The sequence below is a fragment of the Nicotiana attenuata genome, unplaced genomic scaffold (assembly GCF_001879085.1).
Source record: "Nicotiana attenuata strain UT unplaced genomic scaffold, NIATTr2, whole genome shotgun sequence".
NCBI lineage: Eukaryota > Viridiplantae > Streptophyta > Magnoliopsida > Solanales > Solanaceae > Nicotiana > Nicotiana attenuata.
Window position 1 is genome coordinate 7916 of NW_017673080.1, and position 25997 is coordinate 33912.

At 35.1% G+C, this 25997-nt stretch overlaps 1 protein-coding gene across 1 annotated transcript; it reads right to left on the reverse strand.

Annotated features, from left to right (window-relative positions):
- Window positions 1-4963: 4963 nt before the first annotated feature.
- On the reverse strand, window positions 4964-9514 carry LOC109215389 (VAN3-binding protein-like). Its single transcript, XM_019379450.1, has 7 exons — window positions 8984-9514; window positions 8646-8783; window positions 6473-6914; window positions 5762-5995; window positions 5619-5668; window positions 5459-5516; window positions 4964-5362 (listed from the first exon to the last, which is right to left on the reverse strand). The coding sequence occupies exons 1-7, from the start codon at window positions 9320-9322 to the stop codon at window positions 5148-5150; spliced, it is 1476 nt and encodes a 491-aa protein (XP_019234995.1). The 5' UTR covers window positions 9323-9514; the 3' UTR covers window positions 4964-5147.
- Window positions 9515-25997: the final 16483 nt, after the last annotated feature.

Here is a 25997-nt window from a genome sequence, read left to right on the forward strand (position 1 = left end):
GGGTTTTGGACCTCTATTTGAATGGTTCTAGACCTTATCTGGGCTGCTCAAAATTGCAAAATCTATGCGACAAACAAAACATATAAAGACTTCACATAAAGGCAACTAAAGGCTCACATTGACCCCACATTTAGAAGGCAAATGCACGCAAACACATATGCAAATTAGGAGATTTCAGAATTCAGAACCTTGAACCTATAGACATGATTTCTAGATGATTGTGAATCAAAGTACGGGCAGTTTCAGATACAAGACATCACTTGTAGAAGGGATTATACAGTTGTTATAAGCTGATTATCGAAGTCACAGGTTTCAAGTTATTAAACCTTACAGATGTTGCAATCTTAAGTGATCTGCACGCTGAGTGACAAGGAAGTCTATTAGGAGAATCTCAAAATTATTCATGCTAGCTGACAGCGGCATGAACAGGTAGTAAATGGGATTTTAAAGGTCCATTAGAACGAGCAATTATACCCTATAGGCAAGATCTCTAACCATTGATGCTTGGCATTCACATTTTTTATCATTATACTTAATCTTATGGGCATGATTTATAGTGAGAAGTGCAAGACAATAATGAAGTGATAAAATTCCTATAGGCATGATTTCTAGTGTATGGTGCAAGATAACAACAAATGAGGTGATCAAAACCCTATAGGCATGACTTCTAGTGTACGGTGCAGAATTAAAAGGGATGTTATTAACATTTATTTCCTATAGGCGTGGTATCTAACGAATAGTACATAACTTAATTTTATGAGCATATTTTCTAAGTGAACATCGTCAAATAAAACAATTGGAGTCCTATAGGCAGGATTTCTAATAACACATAGCAAGAAACATAATTGCAGCATTTTTACTTGTGTTTGCTAGCGGACAGCACGTGCGCGTGCTTTTCTCTAATGACATGGTTTCTATAGGGTGCATAGTAATTGAAAGACACATATAGCAAATAATTATCGAGTCCTATAGGCATGTTATCTACCCATTTTGTATGCAGATATTGAATTCTATCCCTTTCCCCTTTTTACTAGCACCCCAATCGTTCATACAACTGTTATTACAGGCCCAATAATGAATAAAATCAAAATATTTTACAAAACGATGATAATAAGCCTTCAGCGGGCCCAACTAAAATGCCCAACACCTTTTGGGCCTTCAGTAAACATACCTAGGAATCAACACAACCCAGAATCCATAGCAGAAATTAAGCTAGATCACACAACTATAGACTGACCAACCTTTTTGCATATTCAGTAGACCATAGGAAGAGAGAGTTGAGTGTCAGGAACAGTGCAGGTTTCAGCAGTAGAGGGAGTGATTTAAGGACCCCAACTCCTAGTGTGTTAGAGTTCACAAGGGTCTCAAATGGACCCCGAGCAGTGCTCACACTAAGGAGGTCAGTGGTAAGAGCCTTGATAGCCTTGGCTTTCAGCTGGCTAAGAATAAAGAGTTCAGAACATCATAAATGACAATGCAGGAGAATGGATAGTGACTGAGGGACAGAAGTGGGGAACACACTTATAACCTAAAGCATACATAGCCATGGAGAGCAACTAATCAAACAAGCCAGCAGGTTCAGCAGGATTTCAACACATAGGAAAACACCACATAGATAGCCACACATTGAAAGAGTTGGGGGAAAGAAACAAGTTTGCAGGACTAGCAGTCATGACACCAAACCAATTGAGGCTTAAGAGGTTCAGATTAAGCTAAACATGCATCCTAGGGTCATGCTAATCAGTACTCAGACATGATGGGGAACATATTTTGTGACAAACACTGGAAGAAACAGGGTATCAAATGAACAAAGGACAGACTAGAAAACATATTAGCATAGAAGTAGGATCATGGTCGATAGCAAATAGTTTTAATACAAATTATAACACATTGTAGATGCAGAACAAGGACTCAGAACAGTGTAAGAGGGCAAACTCATACCAAATATCACATATAGGCATTTTGGGACGGTCACAATAGACTAAACAACTAGAGAAGATCTAAATCATGTCACAAAATGGTTCAAGCAGGGCATGGAAAAATAGGTTGAGGTAACTGTTAAGAGCTCAATCAGTTACTAATGGGGGATGAGGTTCAAGTGAGCATGCTGAGCGACAAAATAGTAAGTGAACAGGTCATAATTAACACAGACATTCTAGCATTCATTATAGAGGCTAAAGATAAACAAACAAGCATGATTAGGGAAACATCCAGACACCTTTGCACTCAGATTACCCAAGTTAGGCTTGGGTAAACACAGAACTAGTAGCATTAGGGGGAGAGTCAGATGCTAAAGGACTTAGAACAAGGTAGAATTAACATAATCACATGCAAAAGTAATCCAGAAAACATATCGAGCCAAGGATTTCAGAGGTGAAAACACTTGCAAATCGAAGACATGTAGGGATGAAATTATGATGTCAAGTAACTCACCAGTTAAGCGGATAACAAATAAGAGAAAAAGATCCACAAGAACCCAGAAACCTCGATACGTCAAAGTTCCCAAGGGCTTCGGAGAACCCTGGGCAATGCCTGCACCCACAAGAGTTCGAACAGTAGATTCTCTGTGGCCTTGGCTTTCAGTCGGCCACCACGAAACAAAGAACATGATAATAAAGAAATTCACAGAGCAAAACTTCAAGTTTTTTTTAGTGAGATTATCTCGATTCCGGTCTGTTTAAAGGGAATGGGGGGAGGGGTTTATATAGTCGTAAAATCAGATGCACAAACAAGGAAAATAATTGATTGAACACAAGTAAGGAAAGAAATGGAGTAAACACGGACGAAGAAAAGGGAGAAATCTCGCATGCAAGTCAGTAAAACAACAGAAAAGGAAAAAGTATCAAACTCCAAACCCTAGTTAGGGTTTCAAACTCGAAATCGGGCAACTGGTATGGAGGATCCAGTTCATCCGCGTATATGGATGGAATATCACACAAATCTTCAAGATTGAGTCGATTCTCGTCCAATATAGAGGTGGTATTTGCCAAAATTAGGCAAATACCTAAGTAATACCAAAGTCGAGTAACCAGTACCAAAGGAAGCCAAATATGGTAAGCAAATAATGGTAAAATCTCATTATCAACGGGATTAGGAGAGGGAATTTGGGGGTGAGACAACTAGGGTTTGACAGAGACGAAAAGAGACGTTGAGAGCGTTTAAGGGCGGCGGTTTAGAAAGAATGGGGAATTAGGGTTTAGGGTTGGGTAATAAAAGGTAGGTTAATTGTAGGTTGTTCATCTTAGAGATCAACGGCCAGGATTTTAAAATGGGACTGGGGCGGGTTAAAGAAATGGGTACCGACCGGGTTTTTGGGTTAGGGGTCGTTTGGTTTGGGCTGTGGCGGATTGGCTAAGTTTTGGGTAGTTTTGGGTCGCTAACGTGGTCCAAAATTGGTTAGGAAAGGCTATTATTTAAATACCCAAAATTTATCAAAAAATAATTTATTAAAATACTTAATAAATTAAATAAAATATTATTTACGCCCTGAAATGTTTAAAATAATAACTTTATATTGCAAAAATATAAATATGCTATTTTGGCATAAAATAATATAAAATAGCGGGCATTTGTGTGAATATAGGTCATTATTGCAACATTAGACAAAATAGCTTAAAAATGCTAGTGTAATTACACATAATGAAATAAAATGTTTGAAACATATATTATAGGTGCAAAATAAGTATTTTAGGTAACCAAGTTATCACAAGATAATTTAAAGGATAATTACTAGATATTAAAATGCAAGAACATTTTAGAGCTCTAAACATTTTGAAAAATTATGAAAAATGCTTACATGAATTTCGTAAATTAAACAATGATGCAAATATACTATTTATGAAAGTGTATATATATACAATTTAAAAATATGAGGGGAAAATTGGGTATCAACACTGAGCATTGATTTAAAGTGAGATTGGTATTGTGGAACCAAATGTTGAAGTAAGACTTGTTCTTGTTATTTATATCTCCATGTTGTTATTATTCATTGCTTTATGGTGAGGGAGAGTGTTAATGCACGAAGGGTGATGCTGTGTCATATTTGTGAGTGTTAATGCACGACGGGTGATGTCGTGCCGTGTTGTGAGTGTTAATGCACGAAGGGTGATGTCGTGCCATGTTATGAGAGGGTTAATGCACGAAGGGTGATGTCGTGTTGTTTCTATTGTTTCATATGGTGAGGTTGAGAGTAAAAGCACGAAGGGTGATGCCGTGCATTTTCCTTTACTATGTTTACTTGTTTCTATCTGTTTAAGGTATATTGGTTGATCAAGTTCTTATTATTGCTGTGGTTCTTTATCTTGTGATCCCCTCAGCATGTCCCCCTCCCGATATTATTGTCTAACTTTTATTTATCGTTATCTTCGTACATATACTGTTAAATTGCATAGGTTTATTTGTGGGTGTCTTATCTTAGCTTCGTCACTACTTCGCCGAGGTTAGGCTTGACACTTACCAGTACATGGGGTCGGTTGTACTGATACTGCACTCTGCACTTCCTCTGCAGATTTTGGTATTGGTCCCAGTTGATCGAGAGGCATAGCAGCTCGGACCGGACCACCGGAGACTCGAGGTAGATATGTCGACGTTCACAGACCTTGAAGTCCCCGTCTATCTCTTCTATTTTACTGTTTCTTTCGTTCAAGCAGTTGTATTTCTTTCAGACTTTTACTTGTAGTGAATCCTAGAATGTTCGTGAATTTGTGACACCAGATCCGGGTAGTAGTAAATGATGAAGTTATTATATTATTCCGCACTCGTTGTGTTTCACTTTGGCTCATTTACTGTTATTTATTGAATTGAATAAGGTTTGACTTGATAATATTTTAACATTGGCTTGCCTAGCAAGTGGAATGTTAGGCGCTATCACGGTCCCGATGGTGGAAATTCCGAATCGTGACAAATAGTGCCCTACATCTTAATAAACAATTTGTGCTAGGAATCACAATGTTTTTTCGAGGTCTAAACAAAGAGAATACTTATAATACATGCATAAGTTTTAGAATGTTTTTCACAAGCACATCAAAACTTTTATACATTTCTACCTTCATGTTCTCACTGACTAGTACGTAAGTAAGTAGTACCTAATTAATTAAAACTGATGGTGTACTCACTTGAAGAAGTGAATCTATTTGGCCTTTAATTAATTAGTTCTGAAATCTCTTCTTCCTCTCAGCAACCATAGAGAGAAGTCTTGAAACACCTTGAGTCCACATCTCATATTCTCTTTGATTTTTGCATTCGAACTCAACCACACCTCGTACTTCTGTCTTTAGTCCAAAATATCGACGCTTTTCTCCATCCTCAAATAAATGCCTTCCTGGCCATGCTGGTACATCCTTGTATACTTCTAGTACTACATCTGCATGCACCCACATAAATTAATTTTCAAGTCATTAATTGGGTGTCCCAATTGGAAGTTCTTTTGATATAACATATCAAAATTATTAGGACGTACTCTTCTTTTTCTTGGTGATAGTTTTTCCCACATGTTTGCTTTTCATCTTCAGCATCACCTGTGAAATAGGGAAACATAAATACTTAAATACTTTTTAAAACATATTAACTAGAGTTTATCTTAAAAGACATGCTATAACATGTTAAATTACGATGCTTACCTCTCCGCTTCGATGAATATAGACAGAGACTATTTTCCAGTGAAGATCACCTGAAACGTCCAACAAATAGACACAGTTACATAGGAAAAAATGGGACAGATTTTTGGCATTTCAATTTTGTGTCAAGGAATTTGTGCAATTACCATTACGCGTTCTCTTGAGTAGCTCACGACCCCGAGCCAGCAATTCTTGATTACAAACACCCAAAAAGTTCTCTTCAATGTCAAGTCCCTCGCAGTAATTATTGCTATTAGTCTGATTTTGGTCACTGTTTCTAACTGTGCCTACGCCAATTCCCTTTTCTATTGGAATTACTGCTGCAATGTTCCATACTTCCTTCAGTGCTCTAGCCTTTAATGTCGCAGCTCCTCGTAAAGCTGAAAATAAAAATAGGACTATATGAGATTGGACTTAACTTATATATACGGATAATGTAAATAACTATTATACCCAGTGTATTCTAACTTGCTGTAGCTGATAAATCTGCCTTATTTTCTAGGTTACTAGTCCTAGAAGTACTTTTTATAAACGATTACCTGTATTTACTTTTTGGATGATCTGATTGTGTAAAAAAAAAAAATTGTAGTGTTAGTGTATAGAAGCTAAACTCGATAGAAGCTCAGGTTTCAGTGTTGCGTAGGGCTAAAAGTCAAGAGGATAAATGATTTATCAACTTTTGTGACATGTATAACTACCACTATTATATAACCGACAATGTGTCACATCATTAAAATCCAGTCATTAAATGATTTAATAGTCAAATTACCTTTGTAATTATCAAGTTGAAGTTTAAAATTGTAAATTAGCCAATGAAAAAATGGTGACTCTGCTTTCATATGAGATGTTTAATTTACCTGTGGCGGCAGCAGCAGTAAGAGTTGATATATCCCCATGAGAACGAACATTGACAGCAGAGCTAATTGCTGACATAAGATGGTCACGGTCAGCTCCCATAGCTTCAGCAGCCTCCACGCACTGTGCAGCTACTAGCATTGCTGCCGAAGCAACAGCCGCATCCGTCTTTGCCATTTGCTCATCTTTGCCTGTGGACGATGCTGCTGCAGTGGCCGCAGCAATTGCAGCCACTGAAGCAGCAACTCCTGCTACTGAAACAATAGCATGAAGTTGTGCGTTCTGGGCTCTGCTCTCTTCTTTCTTTTTTTCCCTCCTTTCCTTTAACCATCTCCCTACTGTCTTACCACCAGGCGTGTTGGGTGCAAGCCCTGCAGTTCCACTGTATCCGTTTGTTCTAACGTTTGTGAATAATGGTTGCAGAGTGTTGTTTGCTTTCAAGTACTGCACTCATATAAGAGAATGAAGGACTCAGTGGCGGATATAGCATATACTCCCTCACTCCGTTTCGTATTAGATGAGCTACATTCCTTTTTAGTTTGTTCCAAAATAAATGATACATTTCTAAATTTGGAAATAATTCAACTTTAAACTTTTCATATTACCCATTTATCCTCAATGAAAAGCTTTTATAGCCACAGAAATGTCATGGCCCCACAAACCTTTTACCCCTTAAACTTTTAAGACCACAAGTTTCAAAAACATTCTTCTTTTTTCTTAAACTCCGTGCCGAGTCAAGCTACCTTATCTAATATGAAACGGAGGGAGTAATAATTAACGGGTTCAGCTGAATCCAACATTTTTTACACGAAATATAAATATATACATAAAAATCACTAAAATTTCAAAAGATAGTAAATTTTGAACCCATGATTTTAAATGTTTAATTTATTCTGTAGTAAGAATCTTGGGATCTAATGGTTCCTGAATTTGCCTCTAATAAAATGGCAATGCTATGTAAATAACATCAAAAAGGTAAATCTTGAAGGAGAGTGGAAAATTTTAGCTTTACATTAGAATGGAAATCTTGATGGGAAACTAAACAAATAAGCCAGAACTCTGAAACTTGGAAGCAATGACAATATATGATAAAGATTGACAGAGAGCATCAATTTACCACTTACACACTCCACTAGTCTTTCCAAAAGTTTCTGTCCTGATGATGGGCAACTAAAATAGGAAACTGCAGCATAAGATCTCAGTCGTCTTGAATCTAACTTGTTGTATATTCTTGTGCAAGCAAATTTAATTTCGCCTAGTTTACCCATGACATCTTCACGTGCTACATAGTAACAACGTATGAGGTACATTTTGTAGATCAGGTTCTGTTATTACGAGATTCCACTATTGAATAAACCAAAGTGTTTCGGTCTAAAATCCAATGGCTTTTACCAAGTCATGGCTATTAATGTTGTATTTCAAGAGGGGAGATGTACGTAATTCCTATCAAGTTTAAGTTTAAGAAAAATTTATGCTATAAAGTTACGCAAAAAATAATTACCATTAAACTCGTATGAAAAATATGAAATTACAGTGTCAATGCATGTAATTTAAGTTAAATTTATTTTTATATTCTAGCCAGACCAACGAGGAAATGAGTTCCCTGAACATCGGTCGAGGGCCATTACGTTCCCTTTGCCTTTTCTATGAAAGTTCGGTTTCACTTTTGTTTTTGTTTTACTTTCTTGATCTTTGTATAAAACCAAAGTTAACTTCTTTATAAGTTTGGTTTCACTTTTTTTTGTTTTACTTTCTGCTTGGTCTCGTATAAAACCAAACTTAACATCTTTTTCTTTTTTCTTTTTTCTTTTTCGCCTTTTGTGTAGAGTTATTCCACAAACGAAGTCAAAAGGTGACTCTGATTAGACGGCAAAGCATCCTTGTATGTAAAGCAAGAAAAGTTGAATATCGAAATTAACAAAAGTGCATTATGTTCTTAACTTTTTCTTGTGAAGAACATTAGAAAAAGCTGGGTCCGATGGAACCCCTTAATTATTTCTATTAGCTCACAATCAAAGAAACATCAACCATCATCATTAACTACTAATAACTATATGGACCTACTAACATTTAAGACAAAAAAGATATGCACTTGGGGTTGTTTTAATTAACAAAATAAAGTGATCAAGATACTAATTATAGAAAAAAAACCTAATAATGAGAGAAATTAATTACCTTAACAACATCTTCAAACTCCTCAGAAGGAGAGACTGGAGGGCTATCCGTTTCTTCCGTTAGAGAACCATTGAGAGGTCCACTACTATGAGATAATCTTCCTGAAGTTAAAGGTGATATCTCCTGCCCATTATGCATCTAACCATTTCCCAACAAAAAGGAAAATATTAGGTTTAAAAAGATTAATATGCTGCATTTATCCTCTGTAAAGATCAATACGTTCTCTGTGTTTTCAGTTAGTATGTAATTTCATTGGCATAACTAAAAGACTCGTAGAAAATAAACAAATTTTTTGCTAAGTGGAAGAAAAATGTGGGGACTATATTAAGAGCACTTACAGATTGAGACATAATGCGTTCAAGAACAAGTTGCGAAGTAGCAGAGGAAGCAAAAGAGAAGGTATTTCCAGCAAGTTTAGCAGAGTCTTCTTCCTCAGCAGAGATATTCTCAGGTATAGTAATTACACTGCTACTACTACTAGCAGTAGTAGTAGTAGTAGTATTATTAGCAGAGGAATTGGCAATGGTAGCTTTGGGAAGAAGAGCAGGAGAAGAAGAAGTTAAAGCCTTGCAAACTTGCAAAGCAGAGGCACTCCATGATCTTGACAAAAATTCCATAGGCGCTTTTGGACTTTCTGGCAAATTAAACAAGCTTTTCTCACACCATTTGCTATCCATGATATCCAACTAGTTACTATTTTGGGCCAAGTTTATGTGAACTAGTAGTGTCTTTGTGTGTGAATTGCTTTTGAAGAAGAATGGCGGGGTCTTATTATTTTTAGCTTTGGACGTCTTTTTATACTAGCAACTTAACTTCTCCGCTGGTTTCACTTTTTCTTTTACGTCATCGGTTTGAGATGAACTACAAAGACAGGTACTCGGTATTAAGTGACACATTTTGCTTATAATGGAGAGTAAAATTGTGTGAAGCTTTTACAAGGAAAAGAAGTGTTTTGAGAATAATACACTTAAAAGCACGTTTTAGAAGTTAGGCAAAATACTAATTTATACGCAAAGTACTTTTCAAAATAATTAGTCAAACACATATTGTTTTTTACCAAAAGTAGTTTTTTTGAGAAAAATATTTTTTCAAAAATAAGCTGAATTTAGAAGATTGGCCAAACAACTAATTATTTGATAATCAGAAATCCAGTAAATAATTTACTACAACAGGTTAAAATACATTAATAATATAAACTTTTTAATGTTGGCAGTATACATTACTCAAATATTTCTTGTAAGAATTTAACTTCTATGCAATGTCGTTTTTTTACACAATCAGGTCATCTAAAAATATGGGTAATATAAGTAGAATTAAGACATATAATATGTTATAAGCAACATATTTAATTATATTAATAGTGTAAAAACAGTGTTAACATTTGAAAGTTAGATTCTTTTTAGAGTGTTATCTAGTGGGTTGGAATTGTTGAGAATGAAGCCAACTGGGCCTTAGTCAAGTAGGTATCTTTGACTTATTGTCAGGGGTCTGAAACGTTGCCTTCTGTTCATGTTGAAAAATTATTGCACCAAATATTTGGGCGATCCCAGGCACACTGTAGTGGGTAAAAGCTAAAGTGCTATCGTCCCAGAAAAAAGAAATACGTAAAACAAAAGAAAGCCAAGAAAGCTACCAAAGCTTTAATTAGGGCCTACAGCACTGGTCCACCACTAATACAGAGAGGGGGTTGGTTTAAATTGGTAAAACGCCTACGAGAGTTAAGTGAAAAACTACTCTATGTATAAGAAAATTAGAGGCAATTTTAAAATTCAGGGGCTACAGAGTACTAGTTGCATTATTTATTATTTCTGAGTAGTTAATGGAAATAGTATAGGTATAGTTCTTAAAATTTCTTTCAACTCCATATGCATAATTTAAGTTGAAGGCTGAGTGGATTCTAAGGAACTGTTGTCATTTGTCAAAGCTTTGGATCCGCTGGAAAAATTTTTGAAGAGAAAAAAAGGAAAGGCAGGAATAATCCTTTTTACACCCAAAGGACACTAGACTGTTGGCCCATTTTAATCCATTAGAAATATACTTTATCTCGTGTTAAATATTTCTCATTTTTTCGAAGAGCAATTCTTCAAGGTGAAATATATATCTCGACTAAAACTTTTCCTTTTATTTCTTCTGAATGTACTCTGCAACGAGTACCCTATATTAAGATGCATATACTTTTTCTTAAACGGTTCCAAAAGATACATTACCTTAAAACAAAGACGAATCTAAGCTTATAATAAGACAACAATTGCAAATTAAACAATGGGTCTCACTACTAGAAATCCGGAAAAAAGCGACCAAAATTTGGCGATCAAAATTGGTCTGTCAAGAAAAGCGACCTACGTTGGTCGAAACTGGAGAAAATAATTAAATAATTATTTTAAATATATTAGCGACCAATCTTGGTCGCTAGTTTGGTCAAAATTTTGACCGGACTGGTCAGACTTGCTTGGTCAAACAAATATTGAAATTAGCGATCAACGTTGGTCGCTAAAGTGGGATCCACTTATAAAATTTTAATAATTATATTATTATTTTAAAAAAATTATAAAATATAAATAAATAAAATTTAAAATTAGCGACCAAAGTTAGTCGCTAACGAAAGGGGAAGCAGATAGAGACCAACTGTCACGACCCGGATTTCCCACCCTCGGGACTCATGATGACGCCTACTAATGAGAGCTAGGCAAGCCAATTTTAATTACCTTTCCATTAATAACATAATTCCTTATAGCTATTATCGGCAATAATACAAAAGTAACGAATTTAAATAATAAGCGGAAGTCTCAATATTATAGAAAACTGAATTAAAAATGCGGAAAATCCCAACAAAAGCCTCTACCCAAGACTGGTGTCACAGCTTCACAGACGGTCTAAGAATACTACACATAAAGGTCTGAAAGAAATAAACTCTACACTGTCTCCAGAAATACATGAAGGAAACAAGAATATAGATGAAAGGAGACGCCAGAGCCTGCGAACGCCTGCAAGGCTACCTCGGGTCTCGCTGGACTGAAAGCCTGCTCCCACACTACTGTTGCTGCTGTCCGAAGCCTGGATCTGTGCAAAGTAGCACAGAGTGTAATATCAGCACAACCGACCCCATGTGCTGGTAAGTGCCTAGCCTAACCCCAGTGTCAAATCAGATAAGATTGAATAGATAGGTTGGCTATAAGTCGCAACTCTCAAGGATTTCCGTTTTGTTCTTCCAATGTTGGCGATTTCTGATGTGAATTCGGCGGGTCCCGTCCCCCCTTCCTGGGAACGAAGTGGGTTTTGCCCATTGTATAAACACACATTAATTGGGATTTTTAAAGACAAAATGGGGGCCTTAGAATTTTTTTCTAAAGGATCACCAGCGTGCAACCATTAATTAATATTTCGGTTAACTCCCTCAAGATGGGGTGTTACTCGTATTATTTAGCGGGCATCAAAAAACTATCATCTCCTGCTACCCGTTTACTATCTTTAAGTTTTACCTAAAGCGCACTAGTCCGATTCTAAAATCGGTGGCCTTATTGGCGTGCACTACCCGTTCCCATGCCTATGGTCCAGGGGGGTTTTTGACCTCTATTTTGAATGGTTTCTAGAGCCTTATCTGGGCTGGCTCAAAATTGCAAACTATTGCGACATAACAAAAAATATAAAGAACTTCAATAAAGGCAACTAAAAGCTACATTGACCCCACATTTAGAAAGGCAAAATGCACGCAAACACAATATGGCAAATTAAGGAGATTTCAAGAATTCAGAACCTTTGAGAACCTATATGACATGATTTCTAGATGTTGTGAATCAAAGTACGGGCAGTTTCAAGATACAAGACATCCTTGTAGAAAAGGGATTATACAGTTGTTATAAGCTGATTATCGAAGTCACAGTTTTTCAAGTTATTGAAACCTAACAGATGTTGCACTTAAGTGATCTGCACGATGAAGTGACAAGGAAAGTCTATATAGGAGAATCTCAAAATTATTCATGCTAGCTGACAGCGGCATGAACAGGTAGTAAATGGGATTTTAAAGGTCCATTAGAACGAGCAATTTACCCTATAGGCAAGATCTCTAACCATTGATGTTGGCATTCACATTTTTTTATCATTATACTTATCTTATGGGCATGATTTATAGTGAGAAGTGCAAGACAATAATGAAGTATAAAAATTCCTATAGGCATGATTTCTAGTGTATGGTGCAAAGATAACAAACAATGAGGTGATCAAAACCCTATAGGCAATGACTTCTAGTGTACGGTGCAGAAATTAAAAGGATTGTTATTAACATTTATTTCCTAATAGGCGTGGTAATCTACGAATAGTACATAACTTAATTTATGAAGCATATTTTCTAAGCTGAACATGTCAAATAAAACAATTGGAGTCCTATAGGCAGGAATTTTCTGAATAACAGATAGCAAGAAACATAATTTGCAGCATTTTTACTTGTGTTTGTCTAGCGGACAGCAACGTTGCGCGTGCTTTTTCTCTAATGCACATTGGTCTCTATAGGGGTGCATAGTAAGTCTGAGAAAGACAATATAAGAGAATGAGATTCGAGTCTATAGGGCATGTTTCTACCCAATTTTGTAATGCAGAATTGAATTCGTAGTCCTTTCTCTCCCTTCTTTTACTATAGCACCCCAATGCGTTCATACTAACTGTTTTCTACAACGGCCCAATAATGAATAAAATCAAAATATTTTAACAAAACGATATAATAAGCCTTCAGTCGGCCCAACTAAAAGTGCCCTCAAACACCTTTTGGGCCCTGTCCATAAACAATACTAGAAATGCAACACAACCCAGAATCATAGCAAGAAGATTTAGCTAGATCACACAACTATAGCGACCAACCTTTTTGCATTTATTCAGTAGCCATATGGAAGAGAAGTTGAGTGTCAGGAAACAGTGCAGGTTTTCAGCAGTGAGGGAGTGATTTTAAAGACACCCCAGACTCCTAGTGTGTTGAGTTCACAAGGGTCTCAAAATGACCCCGACAGTGCTCACACCTAAGGAGTCAGTGTAGAGCCTTGATAGCCTTGGCTTCAGCTGGCTAAGAATAAAGAGTTCAGAACATCATAAATGACAATGCAGGAGAATGGATAGTGGACTTGAGGGACAGAGTGGGGGAACACACTAATAACCTAAAGCATACATGCCATGGAGAAACTAATCAAACAAGCCAGCAGGTTCAGCAGGATTCAACACATAGAGAAACACCACATAGATAGCCACACATTGAAAGAGTTGGGGGAAAGAAACAATTTGCAGGACTAGCAGTCCATGACACCCAAACCATTGAGGCTTAGAGGTTCAGATTAAGCTAAACATGCATCTAGGGTCAATGCTAATCAGTACTCAGACATATGGGGAACATATTTTGTGCAAAACACTGAAGAACAGGGTAATCAAATGAAACAAAGGACAACTAGAAAACATATAGCATAGAAGTAGGACATGGTCGATAGCAATAGTTTAATACAAATTATAACACATTGTAGATGCAGAACAAGGACTCAGAACAGTGTAAAGAGGGCAAACTCATACAAATATCACATATAGGCATTTGGGACGGTCACAATAGACTAAACAATAAGAAGATCTAATCATTGTCACAATAATGGTATCAAAAGCAGGGCAATGGAAAAATAGGTGAGGTAACTGTTTAAGAGCTCAATCAGTTACTAAATGGGGATGAAAGAGTTCAAGTGAGCATGCTAGGCGACAAAATAGTAAGTGAACAGGTCATAATTAACACAGACTTCTAGCAACTCCATTATAGAGGCTAAAGATAAACAAACAAGCATGATTAGGGAAACATCCAGACCCTTTGCACTCAGATTACCCCCAAGTTAGGCTTGGGTAAACACAGAACTAGTAGCATTAGGGGGAGAGTCAGATCTAAAAAGGACTTAGAACAAGGTAAATTAACATAATCACATGCAAAAGTAATCCAGAAATACATATCGAGCCAAAGATTTCAGAGGTGAAAACACTTGCAAATCGAAGACATAGGGTGAAATTATGATGTCAAGTAAACTCACAAAGTTAAGCGGGATACAAATAAGAGAAAAAGATCCACAAGAACCCAGAAACCTCGGATACGTCAAAGTTCCCAAGGGCTTCGGAGAACCCGGGCAATGCTGCACCCACAAGAGTTCGAACAGTAGATTCTCCTTGGCGTTGGCTTTCAGTCGGCCCCCAACACGAAACAGAAGAACATGATAATAAAGAAATTCACAAAGAGTCAAAACTTTCATAGGTTTTTTTGCAGTGAGATTATCCTCGATTCCCGGTCTGTTTTAAAAGGACATGGGGGGAGGGGTTTATATAGTCGTTAAAATCAGAAATGCAACAAACAAGGAAAATAATTGATTGAAACACAAGTAAGGAAAGAAATGGAGTAAACACGGACGAAGAAAGGGAGAAATCTCGCATGCAAGTCAAGTAAAACAACAGAAAAGGAAAAAGTATCAAAACTCTCAAACCCTATTAGGGTTTCAAACTCGGAAATCGGGGCAACTGGTAATGAGGATCCAGTTCATCGCGTATATGGATTGGAAATATCACACAAATCTTCAAGATGAGGTCGATTCTCTCGAATATAGAGGTGGTATAGCATTTGCCCAAAGATTAGGCAAATACCTAAGTAATACCAAAGTCGAGTTAACCGTACCAAAGGAAGCCAAATATGGTAAGCAATAATGGTAACGAATCTCATGTATCAACAGGGACTTAGGGAAGAGGGAATTTGGGGGTGAGACAATAGGGTTTGACAGAGACGAAAAGAGACGTTGAGGCACGTTTTAAGGCGGCGGTTTAGAAAGAATGGGGAATAGGGTTTAGGGTTGGGTAATAAAAGGTAGGTTAATTGTAGTTGTTCATCTAGAGATCAAACGGACCAGGATTTTAAAATTTGGGACTGGGGCGGGTTAAAGAAATGGGTACCGACCGGAGTTTTTGGGTTAGCGGTTCGTTGGGTTGGGCTGTGCGGATTTGGCTAAGTTTTGGGTAGTTCTTGGTCGGCTAACTGGTCCAAAATTGGTTAGGAAAGGCTATTATTTAAATACCCAAAATTTTATCAAAAATAATTTATTAAATACTTAATAAATTAAATAAAATATTATTTACGCCTGAATGTTTTTAAAAAATAATAACTTTATATTGCAAAAATCATAAATATCTAATTTTGGCATAAAATAATATAAATAGCGGGCATTTGTGTGAATATAAGGTCATAATTGAAACTTAGACAAAATAGCTTAAAATGCTAGTTAATTACACATAATGAAATAAATGTTTGGAAACATATATTATAGGTGCAAAATAAAGTATTTTAAGGTAACCAAAGTTATCACAGATAATTTAAAGGATAATTACTAGATATTAAAATCAAGAACATTTTAGAGCTCTAAACATTTTGAAAAATTATGAAAAAATGCTTACATGAATTTCGTAAATTAAAACAATGAATGCAAAATACTATTTTGAAGTGTATGATATATAACAATTTAAAAATATGAGGGGAAAAATTGGTATCAAGCACTGAAGCATTGATTTAAAGTGAGATTGGTTTGGGAACCAAATGTTGAAGTAAGACTGTTCTTGTTATTTATATCTCCATGTTGTTATTATCATTGCTTATGGTGAGGAGAGTGTTTTAATGCACGAAGGGTATGCTGTTGTCATATTTGTGATGGTTAATGCACGACCGGGTGATGTCGTGCCGTGTTGTGAGTGTTAATGCACGAAGGGTGATTCGTGCCCATGTTAATTGAGAGGGTTAATGCACGAAGGGTGATGTCGTGTTGTTTCTATTGTTTCATAATGTGAAGGTTGAGAGTAAAAGCACGAAGGGTGATGCCGTGCATTTTCCTTTACTATGTTTACCTTGTTTTCTATCTTGTTTAAGGTATTAATGGTTTGATTCAAGTTCTTATTATTGCTGTGGGTTCTTTATCTTGTGATCCCCATCAAAGCAATGTCCCCTCCCGATATTTTATTGTCTAACATTTATTTATCGTTCTATTCTTCGTACAATACTGTTAAATTGCATAGGTTTATTTGTAGGGTGTCTTTCTTAAGCTTCGTCACTACTTCGCGAGGTTAGGCTGACACTTACCAGTAACATGGGTCGGTTGTACTGAACTCCACTCTGCACTTCCTCTGCAGAATTTTGGTATTGTCCCAGTTGATCGAGAGGCATAGCAAGCTCGGACCGGACCACCCGGAGACTCGAGGTAGATATGTCGACGTTTCACAGACCTTGAAGTCCCCGTACTACTCTTCTATTTTATACTGTTTCCTTTCGTTCAAGAGTTGTAAATTTCTTTCAGACTTTTACTTGTAGTGAATTCCTAGAATGTTCGTGAATTTTGGTGACACCAGATCCGGGTAAGTAGTAAATGATGAAGTTAATTATATTATTCCGCACTCGTTGTTTTCCTTTGGCTCATTTACTGTTATTTATTGAATTGAATAAGGTTTGACTTGATAATATTTTAACATTGGCTTGCCTAGCAAGTGATATGTTAGGCGCTATCACGGTCCCGATGGTGGAAATTCCGAAATGTGACAATAGTGCCCTACATTCTTAATAAACAATTTGTGCTAAGGAATCACATGTTTTTTTCGAGGTCTAAACAAAGAGAATACTTTATAAATACATGCATAAAGTTTAGAATTTTTCACAAGCACATCAAAACTTTTTATACATTTTTCTAACCATTCATGTTCTCACTGACTAGTACGTAAGTAAGTAGTACCTTAATTAATTAAAATGAATGGTGTATCTCACTTGAAGAATGTGAATACTATTTGGCCTTTAATTAATTAGTTCTGAAATCTCTTTCCTCCTCTCAGCAACCATAGAGAGAAGTCTTGAAACAACCTGGAGTCCAACATCTCATATTCTCTGTGATTTTTGCATTCGAAACTCACCACACCTCTACTTCTGTCTTTAGTCACAAATATGACGCTTTTCTCCATCCTCAAAATAATGCCTTCCTGGCCAATCGCTGGTACATCTTGTATACTTCCTAGTACTACATCTGCATGCACCCCACATAAATTAATTTTCAAGTCATTAATTGGGTGTCCCAATTGGAAGTTCTTTTGATATAACAATATCAAAATTATTAGGACGTACTCTTTCTTTTTCTTGGTGATAGTTTTCCCAATGTTTGCTTTTTCATCTTAGCAATCAACTGTGAAATAGGGAAACATAAAATACTTAAAATACTTTTAAAAACAATATTAACTAGAGTTTATCTTAAAAGACATGCTATAACATGTTAAATTACGATTGCTTACCTCTCGCTTCGATGAATATAGATCAAGACCTATTTTCCAGTGAAGATCACCTGAAACGTCCAACAAATAGACACAGTTACATAGGAAAATGGGACAGATTTTTTTGGCATTTCAATTTTTGTCAAGGAATTTGGTGCAATTACCATTACGCGTCTCTTGAGTAGCTCACTGACTCCCGAGCACAGCAAATTCTTGATTACAAACACCCAAAAAAGTTCTCTTCAATGTCAAGTCCCTCGCAGTAATTATTGCTATTAGTCTGATTTTGGTCAGCTGTTTGCTAACTGTGCTACGCCAATTCCCTTTTGCTTATTGGAAATTACTGCTGCAATGTTCCATACTTCCTTCATGCCTCTAGCCTTTAATGTCGCAGCTCCTTAAAGCTGAAAAAAAAATAGGACTATAGTGAGATTGACTACTTATATATACGATAATGTAATAACTATTATACCCAGTGTATTCTAACTTGCTGTAGCTGATAAATCTGCTTATTTTCCTAGGTTACTAGTCCTAAAGTACTTTTTATAAACGATTACCTGTATTTACTTTTGGATGATTCTGATTGTGTAAAAAAAAAAAATATGTAGTGATTAGTGTATAGAAGCTAAATCTCGATTAGAAGCTCAAGGTTTCAAGGTGTTGCGTAGGCTAAAAGTCAAGAAGATAAATGATTTATCAACTTTTGTGACATGTATAACTAACCGTTTGCAGAGCTATCATTGATGATACATTATATACCGACAATGTGTCACATCATTAAAATCCATCATTAAATGATTTAAATAGTCAAATTACTTGTAATTATCAAGTTGAAGTTAAAATTGTAAATTAGCCAATGAAAAAATGGGACTCTGCTTTCATATGAGATTTTTTAATTACCTGTGGCGGCAGCAGCAGTAAAGAGTTGATATATCCCCATGAGAAGAACATTGACAGCAGAGCTAATTGCTTGACATAAGATGGTCACGGTTCAGCTCCATAGCTTTCAGCAAGATCCTCCACGCACCTGTGCAGCTACTAGCATTGCTCGAAGCAACAGCCGGCATCCGTCTTTGCACATTTGCTCATCTTTGCCTGTGGACGATGCTGCTGCAGTGGCCGCAGCAATTGGCAGCCACTGAAGCAGCAACTCCTGCTACTGAAACAATAGCATGAAGTTGTGCGTTCTGGGCTCTGCTCTCTTCTTTCTTTTTTTTCATCCTTTCCTTTAACCATCTCCTCTACTGTCCTTACCACCAGCGTGTTGGGTTGCAAGCCCTGCATTTCCACTGTATCCGTTTGTTCTAACGTTTGTGAAATAATGGTTGCCAGAGTGGTTGTTTCTTTCAAGTAACTGCACTCATATAAGAGAATGAAGGACTCAGTGGCGGGATATAGCATATACTTCCCTCACTCCGTTCGTATTAGATGAGCTACATTTTCCTTTTTTTTTAAGTTTGTTCCAAAATAAATGATACATTTCTAAATTTGGGAAATAATTCAACCTTAAAACTTTTCATATTACCCATTTATCCTCAATGAAAAGCTTTTATAGCCACAGAAATGTCATGGCCACCAACAAACCCTTTTACCCTTAACTTTTAAAGACACAGTTTCAAAAACATTCTTCTTTTTTCTTAAACTCCGTTGCCGAGTCAAAGCTACCTTTATCTAATATGAAACCGGAGGGAGTAAATAATTAACGGGTTCAGCTGAATCCAACATTTTTTACTACGAATTAATTTAAATACTTAAATAAATAATTCACTAAATTCAAAAGATAGTAATTAATGATACTCATGATTTATTAATGATTTAAGTCTTTATTATTGATAGGTAATGACCATCTGGGAATCCTACAATGTTCTGAATATTTGCTCAAAAGATGAGCAATGCTATGTAATAACATCAAAAATATCTTGAAGGAGAGTAGTGGAAAATTTTTAGAGCTTTAATTAGAAAGGAATCTTGTGGGAAACCTAAAACATATATAAGCAGAACTCTGAAAGCTGGAGGCATCAGATAATGTAGAATCATTGTAAAGACTAATCTATTTGACGAAACGGATACATCTAGTTTACCACTCAACTACGTTCCTACTTCTTCAAAAGTTTCTGTCCTTGATGTTGGGATCATATCTACAGAATAGGAACTAGCAGCATAGTATATGGCTCAGGTCGTACTTGATCTAACTGTCTGGTATATTTCTTTGGCAAACAAACTTTAATTTCGCCTATAGCTTTACCCATGACAGATTATTCACTAGCGTGCCTACGAATCAGTAACAACGGCATATGAGGAGAGCATTTATGTAAGACAAAGTTTCTGTTATATACGGAAGTATCCACAAAATAATGGAAAAACCAGAAGTGTTTGGTCTTAAGAAATACCAATGGCCTTTTTATCCGAAGTCATGGCTATTAATGTTGTAATTTACAAAGAAGGGGGATGTACGTAATTTCCTATCAAGTTTAAGTTTTAAGAAAGAAATTTAAGTGCTTATAATATGAGGCAAAAATATATTACCATTAGATCGATGAAGAAAATAATGAAATTACAGCTTGTTCGACATGACATGTATATAATTAAAGTTAAATGTTATTTTTTATATTCATTAGGCCAGACGCAACGAGGAAATAGTATTCCCTGAACATCGGTCCGAGGGCCCAATTACGTTCCCCTTTTGCCTTTTCTAATTGAATAAGTTCGGTTTCAACTATTTGTTATTGTTTTTTACTTTTCTTAGATCTCTTGTATATATAACCAAAGTTAACTTTTTATAAGTTTGGTTTCACTTTTTTTTTGTTTTACACTTCTGCTGTCTGCGTAACAAACCAAACTAACATCTTTTTACTTTTTTCTTTTTGTCTCCTTTCTCAGACTCTTTTGTGTAGAGTTAGTTACCACAAGGCAAGATCAAATAGGTAACTCTGATTAGACGGCAAGCAATACCTTCGTGAATCTAAAGGAGTACAGAAAACTGTTGATATTATCCGAAATCAACAAAAGATGCATTATTCTTTAATTTTTCTTGCTGGAAGAACATTAGAAAAATGCTGGGTCACGATGAACCACCTTAATTATTTCATTAAGCTCACAAATTCTAAGCAACAGACCAACTCAACTCACTATCCTAATTAACTACTAATAGACTATATAAGATACAAAACTAACTAACATTATACGATCAAAAAAGCATTGCCTAAAGTCTTGGACAAGGAGCGTTGTTTTACATTATAACAAAAGAAAGTATGATCAAACGATACTAAGTATGATAGAAAATAAACCTATAGGAATAATGAGAGAAAAAATTAATTTAACCTAAACAAACAACTTCACAAAACTCCTCAGAAGCGAAGAGACTAGGAGGGACGTATCCGTTTCTCGTGTTTAGAGAAACCATTGGAGGTCCACACTCTATGAGATAGTATATCTTCCTGAAGTTAAAGGTGAATCTCCTGCCCATTGCATTCTAACATTTTCCCAACAAATAAAAGGAAAAATAATTAGGTTTAAAAAGGGATAATATGCTGCAATTTATCCTCGTAAAGATTCAATAACGTTCTCTGTTTTTTCAGTTAGTATGTAATTGTCATTGGCATAACTAAAAGACTCGTAGAAATAACAAATTTTTTGCTAAGTGGAAGAAAAAATGTGGGGATATAATTAAAGCATTACAGATTGAGACAAATATGGACGTTTCAAGAACAAGTTGCGAAAGTAGCAAGAAGAAGCAAAGAGAAGGTATTGTCCAGCAAGTTTAGCAGAGTCTTCTCTCAGTCAGAGATATTCTCAGTGTAAGTAATTACACTGACTACTACTACTAGCAGTATAAGTAGTAGTAGTATTTAGCAGAGGAATTGGCATGGTAGCTTTGGAAGAAGAGCAGGAGATAGAAGAAGTTAAAGCCTTGCAAACTTTTGCAAAGCAGAGGCACTCCATGATCTGACAAAAAATTCCATAGGCGCTTTTGGACTTTCTGCTAAATTAAACAAGCTTTCACACCAATTTGCATCCATGATATCCAATCTAGTACTATTTTGGCCAAGTTTTATGTGAACTAGTAGTGTCTTTGTGTGTGAATTGCTTTTGAAGAAGAATGGCGGGGTCTTATTTTTTTTTAGCTTTGGAGACGTCTTTTTATAACTAGCAACTTAACTTCTCGCTGTTTCACTTTTTCTTTTACGTCATCGGTTTGAGATGAATCTACAAGACAGGTACTCGGTATTAAGTGAACACATTTTGCTTATAATGGAGAGTAAAATTGTGTGAAGCTTTTACAAGGAAAAGAAGTGTTTTTGAGAATAATACACTTAAAAAACACGTTTTGAAGTTAGGCAAAATACTAATTTATACGCAAAGTACTTTTCAAAAATAATAGTCCAAACAATATTTGTTTTTTACCAAATTAATGTTTTTTTTGAGAAAAAATATTTTTTTCAAAAATAAGCTTGATATTTAAGAAGATTGGCCAAACAACTAATTATTTTGATAATCAGAAATCCCAGTAAATAATTTACTCTACAAACAGTTAAAAATGACATTAAATATATATAAACTTTTTAATGTTGGCAGTATACAATACTCAAATATTCTTGTAGATTTAACTTCTATGCAATGTCGTTTTTTTTAACCAATCAGGTCATCTGCTAAAATTAATGGGTAATATAAGTAGGAATTAAAGAACATATAATGTTATAAGCAACATATTTAATTATATTAATAGTGTAAAACAGTGTTAACATTTGAAAGTTAGATTCTTTTTTAGAGTGTTATACTAGTGGGTTGGAATTGGTTGAGAATGAAAGCCATGGGCCTTAGTCAAGTAGGTATCTTTGACTTATTGTCAGGGTCTCGAAAGACGTTTGACTTCTGTTCATGTTGAAAAATTATTTGCACCAAATATTTGGGCGAATCCCAGGCACACTGTAGTGGTAAAAGCTAAAAGTGCCTATCGTCCAGAAAAGAAGAAATACGTGAAATACAAAAGAATAGCCAAGAAGCTACCCAAAGCTTTAATATAGGGGCCTACAGCACTGGTCCCACCACTAATACAGAGAGGGGGTTGGTTTAATTGGTAAAACGCCTACGAGAGTTTAAGTGAAAAACTACTCTATTATAAGAATAATTAGAGGCAATTTCTATAAATTCAGGGGCTACAGAGTACTAAGTTGCATTATTATTATTTCTGAAGTAGTTAATGGAAAAGTCATAGTATAGTTCTTAAAATTTCTTTCAACTCCATATGCCATAATTTAAGTTGAAGGCTGAGTGGATTCTAAGGAACTGTTTCATTTGTCAAAGCTTGATCCGCTGGAAAATTTTTGAAGAAGAAAAAAGGAAAGGCAGGATAATCTTCTTTACACCCAAAGGAACTAGACTGTTTGGCCCATTTTAATCTCATTAGAAATATACTTTAGTCTCGTGTAAATATTTCTCAATTTTTCGAAAGAGCAATTCTTCAAGGTGAAGATATATATCTCGACTAAAATTTTCCTTTTATTTCTTCTGAATGTACTCTGCAACGAGTACCCTAATATTAAGATGCATAATACTTTTTCTTAAACGGTTTCCAAAATGATAACATCCTTAAAACAAAGAACGAAATCTAAGCTTATAATAAGACAACAATTGCAAATTAAACAATGGTCTCACTACTAGAAATCCGGAAAAAGCGACAAAATTTGGCGATTCAAAATTTGGTCTGTCAAGAAAAGCGACCTAACGTTTGGTCGAAACTGGAGAAAAAATTAAATAAATTATTTAAATATATTAGCGACCAATCTTTGGTCGCTAGTTTGGTCAAAATTTTGACCGGACTAGTCCCAGACTTGCTTGGTCAAACAAATATTGGAAATTAAGCGATCAGACGTTGGGTCGCTAAAGTGGGAATCCACTTATAAAATTTTAAATAATTACATATTATTATCTTAAAAAAACTTATAAAATATAAATAAAATAAAATTTAAATTAGCGACCAAAAGTTGTCCGCTAACGAAAGGGGAAGCAGATAGAGACCAACTTTGGTCCGCATATCTGGACCCATTATAAAATTTTATAATTATATATTATGATTATTATTTAAAAAATTATAAATATATAATAAATATAATTCAAAAAAGTTACGACAACGTTGGTCCTCACTAAAAGTGGGAAGCAGATAGAGACCAACTTGGTCGCTATAGTGGACTTAGTTCTTAACGTTAAAAAGTTATCATTACTATTTTAAATATTATTAAATATAACTAAATCTGATTTAAATTGGGCGACCAAATCATTGGTGCCAATTTTAATTTTCTTGGAATTTAGAGACACAACTTTGGTCGCTCATTGAATTTCTAGATAAATTAGCGATCAAAGGTTGGTCTTTCCAGGTAAGATTGGTCAAAATTAAAAATTACTTTTGTATTTACTATTTAAATAAATATAAATGTAATCCGTTTTAACACTTTTTGTAATAAAAGGGATGAATAAACCACCAAATTAATACTCTAACATGCTATATTTTTGTAATACAAAGCGTGTTATATATATATATATATATATATATATATATATATAATATATATATATATATATATCAGATTAATATGTTTATTAATTGATTCAATCGACTTATAAACCTAGTGATGAATGGATGTAATTAATTTAACTCTGTTACATAACAATAATGAATATAGTATCATGTACTATAACACTGCTAAATATGTTAGTTAAAGTAGCACGGAAGTGTGTGGTTAATATTATATACTGCCACATTAACAATATACTATAACAGAGTTATATATACATTATAGTATTTACAAGTGAAGTTGTCTGTGTGTGTGTGTGTATGTTGTGTTGTGTGGGTCTATATATATAAGAACATTGAAGCGCGTGGAACAAGGGCGGGTTCTTTAGTATGAATACATTGTAAAATTGATTCATCGACTTATAACCTACTCAGATGCAGTGTAATATAATTAAAACAAAACGTCTCGACTTATATCAATTAAATAATGTTAGTAATTGGATTTATCGACTTATAACCGTAGTGATGAAGGAATGTAATTCATTTAACTCTATTACAATAAGTCGATGAAATCAATTATAACAATATTGATTGATATAAGTCGAGACGTTTTGGTCTTTAATCAATACTGCTATATATATATAAATATATAATAGTATATTATATATATATATATAATGATATATATATATATTAATACACCACACTATACACATATGTGTACATAATTTTAAAATTGAATTAAAATCCCTAAATTTTAAATTATTTCAATTTTAATAATCGAATATAATATTGCTAAATATACTACATACTAATTTATACTATATTATATATATATATAATAGTATTATTAGTATATATTTATAATATATATATATATATATTATATATATATTATATAGTCGAATACAGCTATATATATTCGAATACAGCTTTTATATATATATATATATATACATATATTATATATATATATATATATATTATATATAATATATATATATATATTATCCACATAATTTTAAAATTGAATTAAAGTAAGTTTAATTTTTTTTTAAATAGCCGACCAACTTTGGGTCGCTATTTTGGTCAAATAGTCAAAAACTCTATTTTGCTACGAAAATAGACGACCAAAGTTGGTCGCTAATTTCTAATTCACAGTGTAAAATGGCGTTTTCCCTCCCATCTCTTATTTTATTCTAAAAAAATTCCCCAAACTCTCTCTCAACACATTCCCCCCCTTCTCTATTTCTCATCACACAAATTCAATCCCCACCTCTTGCCACCATCTGTGACCGCGCGCCACCTACCGCCGAGCCGCTGCGAAATCTGTCGCGCCGAGCCCGCTGCAGCACGTCCGCCGGCTAGCATCGTCCGCCCGATGCCGCTGCAGCACCACCACTGCTTTTAATCCTCCTTTTAATCTACCAAGGTTAGTAATCTACCTAATTAGCTTTTTAATTTTCAATTTTTGCTATAAATATTATGTAATTTGTAGAGTTTTTTCTATGTTAGTTATTAGGGTTTTTTTGTTTGAATTACTTTAGATTTAT